The sequence below is a fragment of the Zosterops lateralis genome (genome assembly GCF_965231275.1).
Source record: "Zosterops lateralis genome assembly, chromosome: 2".
In the NCBI taxonomy this organism is placed as follows: Eukaryota; Metazoa; Chordata; class Aves; order Passeriformes; family Zosteropidae; genus Zosterops; species Zosterops lateralis.
Genome location: NC_139763.1, coordinates 52,409,766 through 52,422,140, shown reverse-complemented (window position 1 = coordinate 52,422,140; position 12,375 = coordinate 52,409,766). Strand labels below are relative to the sequence as shown.

The window sequence follows — 12,375 nt, the reverse complement described above, 5'->3', positions numbered from 1 at the left end:
GAGAGCTGATCTCTTCTGCTGTCCCAAACAGGTCTGTCCCCTCATGAAAGCAGAAGCATTCATGTAGGTATGGTTCAGACAGGAAGGGAAAGGAAATGATGGGAAGAGAAGGCAAGCTAAGGCCAGGACAATAAGGGAAAGTACTTAAAATCAGTCATACCTCTCTGACTTTTGAATTTTCAGTCAGCAAAACCAACTTAGTTCCAGATTTGTTCTTAAATAACAATCTTGACCTTTAAAAAAAAAGCAGCCGTTTTTTTCTTCTAAAAATGCCACCTAAAGATGTGCTAAGTCAGAACTATTTCTTTCTCCAAATGCCTGTTTAAATGTTTGAATACTTGCGGTTTGTTAAAAAAATGTGCTTCTAAACACATTTTATCAAGAGAAGGAGATTTGAGACAAAATCAACAGGATTATCCCTGCATTTTTGTAGTTAGAGGAATAATATTGTTTTGTTCCATCAATGTGTCTACTTTACATTGTTCAGCACAAAGCTTCGTGAAATAAGAATCATGGGAATATCACAATATAACGGAAAAAGGTACAAATAACAGCTTCATAAACTGAGAAATGTACATAAATAAATCATGTAGATGGGGGCAGTTTGCTTAGCTGGCAAGAAAAAAAAATGGAAAATATGCTTGTTAAACAATAACCACAGAGTGTGCTTTTATGATGTTTTTCACCACAGTAATTCATATTAGAGATAGAAGCAGTTGCATGTTAAATAAAATCATTCAGCATTGTTCTCCTCACATTACAAAGAGCTGACTTATGTTGTTTTTAGATGCCTCCCATTAGAAAGTAAATATTCCTCTGATGTTATACATTTCAGAAAATTTAATAAAGATGAACTGTAAATAAAGTCGCGGGGAGATTTCAGACAGTTTTATTAGCAGATTGTTGAAAAGAAAAGAAAATTAAATACAATAACAGTAAACGTGGTTCTCACATTGAAACCAGGCTCAAATAACTAGGCTACCATAGAAAAATTTCCAATTCTTGCATTATGATGTAAAAACAGATTTTTGTACAGATTTTGTACAACAAAATTCGTAATAACCTTTTTTCATTTTTAGAAAACTTTAAATATATAGATAAAAATAGACAATTTTCATAGGTCCTACATGAAGATGAGTATGTTCTGTTCCAAGGGCTTGCATAGAGCGCAAATGTGGTTATAATATAGAACAACTAGACATTAATATCTTTAAGATTACAAAAGCATATAAACAATAACATGAGGACAACTTTTCTTCATAATCTATGAAAAAAAAAAATCCAAATCAAAAACAAAAACCAAAATACCAACCCAAAACCTGTAAAACTAAAGAGGGGCAAAGAACTTCAAAACTTACGGTAACATCTCATGTTCTGTAATATTTACACTGTTTTTAGCAAGATTCTTTCTAAACGTCCAGCTTATAAATTGGTTCCCCTTTAATCCTTAACACTTCTGTTTATGTACCAAGCCAAACACTGAGGCATTCCCAAAGGTCTTGAAAGAATATACTGTAAAACTACTAAACCTACTTACAGGTGACTCTATGCAAGGAGCAGAGCAATGGTAAATGCTAGTACATATTTCAGTTGTAGGCTTTTAATTCTCTTTCAGATATGAATGATTCAAAAGCTTGCCACAAGTCCATCTAACTTTACAGCTGTTAACCCTTTAAAGACTGCATATGAAAAAACTGGAGTACAGAATCCCATGTGTGTTTAAGCAACTATGACAATCACGAAAGAATCATGGTTAGAAAATAACATCACTACAAAGTATTAGACAACAATATTTAATGAAAAATATTGCTCAATATTTCTTTAAAAAAATTACTGTGATGTGAACTTGTATATACATCATTCTATTGTTAAAAAAGGATTGTGGTGGAGTAAATATGAACTGCACAAAATAAATGTGTACCAGTATTGCAAGGAAGACCTACAAACTATAGAAGCTCAGTGCTAGAGTTTACAAAACATTAGATTTTCTTTTTCTTTTGGACAAAATAATATTAATATCCAATCAGAACTACTTTTAAAGAAATATTTGCTTTAAGTTAGGCATCTTAGACATTTAAGATCTTGATATGTTTCCATGTAATAAATAATATTTTATATGCATAAAACATTAGATGAAGAAAGCATAATCACAAAACTTACAGTAATAGCACTGATTCACAAAATCAGTCTTTAAAGGGGTAACCCAAAAGTACGCAAAGCAAAGAACATAATTTTTAGTAATGTAATAAGCAGTGTTTTGCAGCTTACTTCCAGTTATCAGCACAAAGGTGAAAACACATATTGTAGCTTTCATAAAGACAGTGAAAGTAACACATAACCATCCATCCCTAAGACAAAGTGGGAAGGACAATAGACTTCAACTGTATCACTCAGTTCTACGTGGAATTGGACTGATACATCAAGTGTTTGTTAGGTTTTCTTTTTTTAGCAACATTGACGTAATATGACATTAACATATAAAAATATTTCTGGCATTTTGACTTGCTGCTCAGCCATAGTCCATTCTTAGAAGTGCACTAGTCAGGGCACTAACCAGGGCTCAATATACAAATAAAAGTGGCTGATACAGAATTCTGACTTGTTACCAGATGCTTAAGATCTCATTCAGTAATACTGTGACTCCAGGACAAATATTTACATGCCTGCATGCGTTAAAACTAGAAAGGTGTCTTTCTGACCAACAGGGTGACAAAACAATATTATCTAAAAGTTTCATTTCCTAAACTCTAGATTTCTACTGCATACATAATACCTTCCTTGTGTGATTTGTGTTATATACTGTACATGTGACCAACATTTTGATAAGAAGCAAAGTCTTTTATTTCATAAACCCCTGCCAGTTTACAATGAGAAATTATTATTCTTTTTATTTTTTTTTAGATTTTATTTTAGGAAAAGAGACTTAGTGAATGGTAAAACAGTTTGTTTACATTCAGCATTTCTTTTCACTTACACAAAATTCCATTTCACTTAACGTAGTCTAACATACATGTGTTGGTCTCTTGGAAAGCATGTGGAAAAAAAGTCTTTAGAAGAAAACCCACGATCACAGTCTGAAAACTGAATGTATCAATTTTTTCTTCTTATACCTTTTTTTTTTTATTTTTATTTTCTTCTTTTTTTTTTTTTTTTTTTTTTTTTTTTAATAAGAATCCTCTTATGCCCTCTACAAGTTCATTTCTGAGCTGTCTTGCTGGTTTCGGTATGGTATAACAGTCTGTAAGTGTACTTGGACACCGCTGGAAGGATCATTGGATGTGCTCAAATATAGAATCATCAGAGGAGGAGAGAGTCTGCATTCCTTGAAAAAGGGAATACTCAGCCTTGTTCTGACCACCTGTAATTTTGGATACAATAGTCCGGTGCAGAGATACAGATTTTCGCCGTGAGAACAGTGCTACTGTACATTTACAAACATTCTCTAGATCTCCAGGTTGAGCCACAGGAGATAACCAAAGGAGGACACTCTTGCAGAATTCTTTACATTTTTGAAGAACATTGATAAATGAAGTTGAGGAAGTTGGTTTGAAAACGTTTTGTTTCCACAAAACTCCTTATGAGCCAATGTCTTACTGCAACGTTCTTTACTGTAGCACACGTATTTTCAGCAGGAAAAATTCAATACATGACAGTAGTTTTCAAATAAAGTCTTCCATCTAAAATATGAAAGAGAAACATTTGCTTTATATATTTATATATTTATATCTTCAATGAATCAAAAAGAGGAAAAACCCCACAAGATTTAAAACCTCAGCGGAAGTAGTCATGCAACAAATCTGTAAAATGTCCACTATGGTACTTTTTGTCTAAAATAAAAGAAAATCATAAAACCTGAATATCACCTTGCAACTAAATCTGTCAGTGGTCAAATAAAATGCTGAAAATTAAGCGCACTTCACAAGTTGTGAAAACTGTAACAACTTCTGAAGCTTTAATGTATGCTGGACCTGTATCAGGGCTAGGGCACTAAGAATGTAGGTGGGGCCTCTGTGCATGTGTTTTTACTGATATGCAAACATAACTGAATAGTGCTGAACAGCAATTATTTCCTTCATGGCTGCAGAGCAAAAAAATCTTATTGCATGCAATCGTTAGTACTCCCATCACTAAAAGGCATAGCTCATATTTTCTGATTTAGCTGTGTTGTTAAATATACCATGTAATGTAACCATTGTGCACATTTGTAGCTATTTATATAGAACCTAGTATAGGATATTTAAACAGTATCAGTGAAGTATAGCCTCCTTCCCCCCATAAATGAGATTAACTGAACAATTACTATGTTAAAGATGTAAGCACGTTTCTCACAACATTTTTTCCACACAAGTGAAGAGCATATATTTAAGTGAGATATGTGAGGGAACATGGGAAATACTAAGCTCACCTAGCCAGTAACTGTTGAACCAAAAAAAATTGAAGCGAACGTACTGCCACAGCATATCTTCACCTAATTTGTAAGTACAAACCATTTTTTTCTTCACTTGGGCCATGAACATCTTATACACACCTATTTTGATAGCAATATAAAGATTATTTTTTAAAAAACAGAAAACAGACATAAAAACTTCTTAGCTTTCTGACCTGTAGGGTAGAAAGTGTTGGGCCCATGGGAATAAAGCACAGTACGAAGCAATTAATCCTCCCCAGTGCATAATAACTAAGCCCTACTTATATTTTAGACTTATAAGCGTTAGCAACTACAAGTTGTATCTCAGCTTTTAAAGTTTGCATGAACTTCTTATTTAAATCTAAGCAAATTCAGCAAATATTTCTAAGATTTCAGAAGGTTTTTTTTCTGTTTTGGTTTTCTTAGTCTAACATCTTAATTCCAAATCAGTTTATAGAATTTTTCTATTAGATATATAGTAAAAATTAGATACCCAGTGAAGCAATTGCATGAGATAAACCTGTGCAAATGAATGTTGAAATTTTTGAAATGCTTGGTTATCATTGAAAGATGTGGCATCACCTGCATGAACTTACTCTAATTGTCGAGAGAAATAAAAGCTAACCTGAAAACAGACAAAAGTACACACCACACAGTGGTAAAACCTTCTGCACATCCCTCTCCAGTTCTATTAGAACTACTGGGGAAAGTGGGAGGTTGTAGAATCACTCTGCTGCTGTGATTCTTATCTAAGGTCCCTTAGATTTTCCTTTTCCACCACTAGTGTTCTCTTGTAAGCCTCTGCAGTATACGCCCTTTCACTAGTTTCACCCCACCTCTACCTTTTCCTACCCCCTGTCCCTACCTTATGTTACTCCCTTTTTTTTTTTTTTTTTTTTTTTTTTTTTTTTTCAGAGTACATGATAACTTTCCCACTACCCAAAACTAAAAGTGCTTCCTCTCAGAACCATTTCCATTTTCTTTGCTCTTTATGGTCTTTTTTTTGCACTGAAGAGAAATAAAAAGGAATTGAGTAAGGCCTTAACTTAAAGACTTTTTTATTATTATTTGATGCATGAAAACCAACCAAAATGCTTATGGGAATTTAGGAGAGAAAGAAGGAGCCTCTGAAATGGAGCTCAATAAAACTGAAGGCCTGGAACACCATCACCAAAGAAAAACTGCATTAAGTGCAGGATAGCTAGTGCTACCACTGGCTACATTTCCATAAAGTTTTCCCAAACATATTGAATAAACACAATAAACATTTACAGCACTAAAGCTGTCTAGATACCTCTGTAGGAGTATTACTCTGCATATATACCAGCACTTTGGCTATCCTGAATGTACACTTGCTAATGAGTGCTATGTATAATTCCCATGCTGTAAGATTCCGATAACCTGCAGTCAGTAACTTATTTATTTTATTACACTAGACTAAAGGTCTCCATTTACCTTTTAAAATAAATATGTATTAAAACTAATTCTCAATTAAAAGTACAGCTACAGGAAGCAGAATTGTTGTAGCAGCCAACAAAAGATGAACAGCAGTACAGTTTCAAAAGTCAGCTCTATTTTACACTGCTTAAGTGTCCAACCTGGCAGTGAAATCAATAGGAGGTTTTTCACTTTTAAAAGAAGACACTATCAGATCCTGTATTCTGTATCCACAGACAATGAATAAGAATAGAAATGGACTGCTCTACAAAGCACCTTCCTTACAAAGTAAGAGGATACTTGTTTATATATCTAAGTTCTCTTAAACATCTTCATTAACAGCTTGGCCACAGAACTTGAAGGAATACTCAGTAAGTTTGCCAACAACACTAAATTGGGAGGAGTCATTGACTCCCCTGAGGGCAGAGGGGCCCTGCAGAGAGACCTCGCAACTGAGAGAGGTGAGCAATCACGCCTTATGAAGTTTAACAAGGGCAAGTGCTGGATTCAGCACCTGGGATGGAGAAATCCTGGTGGTGTGCATGAACTAGAGAACAATAGGCTGGAGAGCAGTGCCATGGAAAGGGACCCAGGGGTCCTGGTCGATGGCAAGTTGAACATTAGTCAGCAGTGCCCTGGCAGCCAGGAGGGCCAGGTGTGTCCTGGGGGCGTCAGGCACAGCATGGCCAGCCAGGCAAGGGAGGGGATTGTCCCACTCTGCTCTGAGCTGGGGCAGCCTCACTTCGAGTGCTGGGGACAGTTTTGGGTGCCACAATATAAAAAGCCATTAAACTATTAGAGAGCATCCAAAGGAAGGCAATTGAGATGGTGGAGGGTCTGGAGGGGAATCCATATGAGGAGCAACTGAGGTCATTGGGTCTGTTCAGCCTGGAGGAGACTGAGGGGAGACCTTCAATTTTCTCACACAGGAAAGTGGAGAAGCAGAAGCTGATCTCTTCAGTCTCATGACCAGTGAGTATAACAGCATAAAGCCAAGTCAGGGGAGGCTTAGACTGAATATCAGGAAAAGGTTCTTCACCCAGAGGGTGGTTGGGAACTGTAACAGGCTCCCCAGGGAAGTGTTCATAGGACTGTGGCTGAGAAGTTCATGTAGCCACTCATAAAGAAGGAGCAACAGATGAATAGAAGCGCACTTCAGAAATTCAAAGACTTCAAACTGTGCTAAGAAAAACTCACAGCTCTGCAGAGCATCACAAATTGGTGATCAGATACAATCCCTATGTTTGACTGCTGTCTCTTTCCATTGGTGACTCCTACTGCCTTGTTCCTATCCATTTCTCTCCCTATTCCTAATGTTCTCAGGTTCCTTCCAAATGATAGGAACTTCTCAGTGTTGTTGTCAAAGCCACCAGAATCACTTGGCCTCTAGGTGTAGCCAGAGCTCCTATCTGAATACAAGTGGAGTATTACCACTGATAGGCCTTTAATGATTTCAAGGTTAAAATCACAGACAAAACCTACAGTAAATCATGAAAGTGATCAGCAAATCGAGCCAGCTCATCTTTAGTAAGCCAATGTGAAAATGCCACTACTTCTAAATCCTAAATCCCAAGTATGCCTGTGCTTTCTGCCTCCCAATCAGCTTTAATTTATCAGCCACACAGGCCTGTTGCATTACTTTCTTCTGTTAACAAGTGCAGAATTTGTCTATCAGCATAAAACAATTTTACCTAAAACAAATATGGAATATTTCAGCCACACAAACAGATGCATACAAACACATGCTACACAAACACACACACAGAGCTTTCACTAAGGATGTTTACAACACTGGGGTATATTTTTAGCCACTGAAAACTGTTGATCTGTGGTGAAGCTTCCCAAATTTACATATTGTTATATACAATATAAAACTTACTTTTACTCTTAGGAAGTCAAGCAAAAACACAAACTGGGAAAATACTGCTAAATTTCTAAATAGAACTGTGTGTGATTAGCAGATTGTCATCTGTTCTAATTGCTCTTTTGCAAATGGCAATGTTCAGCAAGATCACACAAGCTCATGCTAGTAACTCAAACTGAAAATGCCACTACTCCTAAACATCATTTGTTTTTGTCTGTGGATTGATATGACAGAAATTCTACCCAGAATGAGGGAGTATTTTTTAGATGAACTCTTTTTAATTAAGTTTCATTTTGAGGATTTTGAATGAACATGCCCAAATAGTTAAAAGGTCATAAATGTTATAAAAAACAAACAAATGGAACTGACATAAAAATTTGCAATGCTGAAACAAATCATATGCCTAGAAATGCATTCCCACAGAGATGTCATCTGGGTAATGATTCACTTTAGTGTTCTGTGGGCAGCTTCCAGTAAGTTTCTCTATGGGCCCAGCATTTTGAGAGGTAAAAACACAAACTCACACAAATATTATTACTATTAATATGCAACCTGGTAAACTGATAAAATTTTACAATGAAATGCTAAATTTTGCCTTGAACTGCAAACTAAGTCACCCATTAGATGTTAATGTGGGTGTTTCTGCCACTCAGTGCAAGTCCCAGTGGGGTTGTTTGCATCCAAAAAATCATATTCTAGTTTGTATTCTCAGAGTTGCTTTAAAAATAAATCATCAAGATTATAATACTGCAGTGTTTATTTTATGAAAATCTGCAAATTAATGTCCAAGGTGTGCTGTCAGATCTGAGTTCAGTCACTTGCTATCTTACAAAAACCTACTGAGGTAAATTCTCCATAGGAAAAGGATAGTGTTTTCCATAGTTAGGGGCTGAAAACAACCAACCAAGCAACCAAACAGACAGAAAGATACATCAGCTTGACACAGAGAGCTGATAAGAAAGAACGCCCCAGAGTCCATGTTAGGAGAAAAGGACAAAATATTTTGTGAGAAAGAAAATCACAGAATCATAGAATGGTTCAGGTTGGACTTTAAAGATCACCAAGAACCACCCTCCTGCCATGGGTAGGGATTCCTTTCACTAGACCAGGTTGCTCAGAAAATGAATGACAAGATATGAAACCTCAGCGCGAGCTTTGGAAGTTAAGGTGTCAAGGTTCAAATCATTATTTAATCTTTTTTTTTTTTTTTTTTTTTTCCCCTTTTCAATTGTAATTTGCGAGCTGTAGAATAGTAAATCTCAGCCCATTATCCAAGAACCCTTACATCAAAGTAGACACAGTTTTAGTTGCTAAAAGTCCTAACTTTAGTTAACATATTTTTGTCAAATATGCACAGGCCGGTGGTAGAAGCAAATTTTCACTCTAAATGGGTCTTAAGGGTATTCGAATGGTGTATCTTTTAATCTCTTTGTATTTTCAAAAGAACAAAGGTTGATTTCTCTTGTTGTGAAGACAGGAGCTTTATTCCCAAATATGGCTTTGAAATTTTCTGTGATTTTAGGTTTTGTTTGAGGGGGTTTTTTTCCTGTTTTTCTGTTCTCTCTTTCAAACTTTATGTTTCTTTCCCTTTTCATTTTAGGTAACAGAGATTTCATGTACTGATAGTTTCTCAGTCTTTTTTTGTGTTCTTCAAAAGATAATAGCAGTGTTAGCTGAATCCTCTATGGACTGTATTTTCACAAATAACAAAAAACCCATCAACAACGGCAAGCAAAAAAACCTACACATGCATATGTATTCAATGTAAATAAAAGTTTCTTCATTCATAAAAATCCATTTGAACCTCATCTCTAAGGCTAGTGACTGAGATGATCTGAGCTTAAGGTCCTCTTCTAAAATCACATGTTGCAACACAAAATCTCCAGGACTAGCCCATGTGCTCCTAAAGGCAGCAGATGCTTCATACCGGAATTAAGTATACTGTTGCCAAACCCTCCAACCAGTAAAATCTGCTAACTTCAGTTTAAAATAAATAAAATATTTGAGACCTTAAATGGGGCTACTCATATCTAAATCAAAGCAAAGCTAGTCACTTGTGCTAAGTAACATAAAAAATTGCATTTCCTGTTAGGAAGTAGCTTCATTGAAAATGGTAGCTATCTTCTCAGAAGTTATTTCCAGGCACCTGTAATCTTAATGAGGTTTGTCCCTTTCAAAGAACAGTTGTACGTGCATGCCCGAATGCACACAACCTCTTCAGCCCAGAGCTGATAAAAGCATCTGCATGCCATAGCTCAAGCACATTAAAATTATATAACTGGTTGGTTTATTTGTTTTAATAAGATGGGGCAAATGTGAATACAGTGTACTTTTAACCTTTCATTCAAGATGATGTTTTGATCATTTGGAGGAAGAGAAACAAAACAAAAGAAAGGGATGGCAAACAAATGGTAATGATTCATGTGATAGTTGATAAGACAGCAATGGGAAGTCAAAATAAAAGCAAGCATATTGTGGCAGATGGAAGGGATCTTAGTCAAGTTGTAACCCTTCTTCAAAAAAACTTAAAGGAAACAACTAATTAAGGAGGAAATATATTTTTGTATACTCTTCATATATTTCATTCCAAATTGAGACACAAGAGGATTTATTTTCCACTGAAGATGGAAGATAAAAATGGAAGTCTAACTTCTTAATCATGGGAAAATAATTCATGATGAACTTGAGTCTTTTTCAGCTTGCCAAGCGTGAGACAAAAAGCCCAGCATTTGTAAAATTCAGTCATGGAATCAACTGAACATAACTTTTCCATTGTCAGGGGAAATAATTCCTCCCAGTGTCTAGAGCTAATTAGAACTCTGAGGTTTTATAACTCAACAATGCAAAGGAGGGACAGAGGGATATACACTGAGCTGACATTGTTACTGGCAAGTAGATCATGTATTGGGGAACATAGATGGATCCACTGCCATCTTCCCTAGCAGAGTACAGGAGATGCATGACAACTGGCTCAACCATTAAGGCTTTGAAATTCAAGCAACTTGTTCTTTTAAAAAAGTGCTCATCCAGTTTTTATGCAAAGATGGGTGATTTCACACTGCATGTTCATTAAACGCATGCAAATATGAAGTATGTAAACATATTTGGCCAAACACTATCCCAGTTTGCCCTCTGTGTAACACCAATAAATTAGTTTCAAATTTGCATATTGTTATTAATCATACACCTTTCATTTCTCTACTTAACATTCATGTACAAATATATTTGTGCTAATACTCGGTGCAAATATTCAGGAAACTGAGATATCCATGTGTTTCCTTTTAAAATAGCAATTTGTATGTAGGAAATTTTAATTCTAATTTAAGACATAAAACTAAACCATGGATGTTCAAAAAAGAGCATCTAAACATCTTTTTTCACAGGTATTTTAAAATATTGAATTATCTTCTCTCAGTGATTTTACCATGTGTTTAAATCATTAATAAGTATTTCCATTACCCCCATATTACTGTGGGAGTAAGCTAAAGATCAGCAATCTGGTCTTTAGTAAACTAACAAAGCAGGGGAGTACCTGAATATGTCACCCTTTATTATTTAAAGATCATATAGAATGCATAAAACTGGCCATTTTGAGCACTGAAAAAACTGAACTAGTAAGATGAGAAATTGTTTGAAATAGATTTCTTTAAAAAAAATCACAGTCTTGTTGCTACTTCTTGTTGCTTCACAAACTTAGCAACCCTTTTTCTATTTATATAAACAGAAGAAGCCATATCCAAAAAAAGGCAGGAGAACTGATTACTTACAAGCACTGAACCTCAGTCACTAAGCCATTGTACTGTGTCACTTCATGTTGGCCAAAGAAAAAAAAATTAGTAATGATAAACAACAACAGAGACACAAAACAGAACAAAACCCTTTCAACTGAAGAATCATGTGGAAAAGTTATTAAAGGATGAAGTCACAGCTAAACACAATCAGCTTGTGAGCTTCCACAGCTCATTGTGTTCAGTGCCATTTGTATTACAGTGTGGATAATTTTAGTGCTGAACAATCTGTTCTGCATTCCCTCTGTACACTTTTAAGTTCTACAAAAAGGTGTGCTTTATTTGTTACTGTATCTCCAAAAATATAAACATCTTTTTTGTTTGTTTGTTTGTTTGTTTGTTTTTTAATAACAGCAAGCAACCTTGGATCTGATAGCACAAAATAAGAATTGAATATTGGAATGTAGTTTCTGCCTGGCACCTTCTTTCCCTTTGTTTGGTTTTGGGGTTTTTTAGTAAAGTCTAGATGGAAACAGAATTTACTACTCATCCCTTTTGTCTGATCAGTCTTCTTTCACTTCTCTCTATTTTGCCTCCTTTATTAGTGCCTTGCTCAAACGATCACTTTTTTACACTACACATCATAATCAAAGTAATCTTACATACAAGAGATCAATCATACAGTTAAGCTTCAAACAGGCTTCAAAAATAATTACTTTCCTTTTCTAGAGAGAAAAAATGGCCATAAAATAAAATTGGAACAAAATACAAGAGATCAGTGTTTGTTGGAGCTTTCAGCATTTTTGCCAAATTACAGAAAACATCTACACAAAAGTACATGTAAGTCGATATTTCTTTAAAACTAGCCTCCATATACAAGAACAGAAAAGCACAGAAATCTTTTCCATCACTCAACTAGAAGCTGATACAATAGGCAG

General features: G+C 35.4%; 1 protein-coding gene across 5 annotated transcripts in view; it reads right to left on the bottom strand.

Moving 5' to 3' along the window:
• Positions 1-418: 418 nt before the first annotated feature.
• The window catches only part of DACH1 (dachshund family transcription factor 1), a 355,781-nt gene continuing 343,824 nt past the window's right edge, over positions 419-12,375 (bottom strand). For 2 of the 5 annotated variants that reach the window (XM_083885201.1, XM_083885199.1), the window contains one exon: positions 419-3,677. Coding sequence is in view for 4 of the 5 variants with exons in the window: in XM_083885199.1 (XP_083741325.1) it covers positions 3,640-3,677 (38 nt within the window). In the remaining variant the exon portion in view is untranslated. The remainder of the gene's footprint in view (positions 3,678-12,375) is intronic. The other 3 variants (XM_083885202.1, XM_083885203.1, XM_083885200.1) reach the window with 2 other exon arrangements.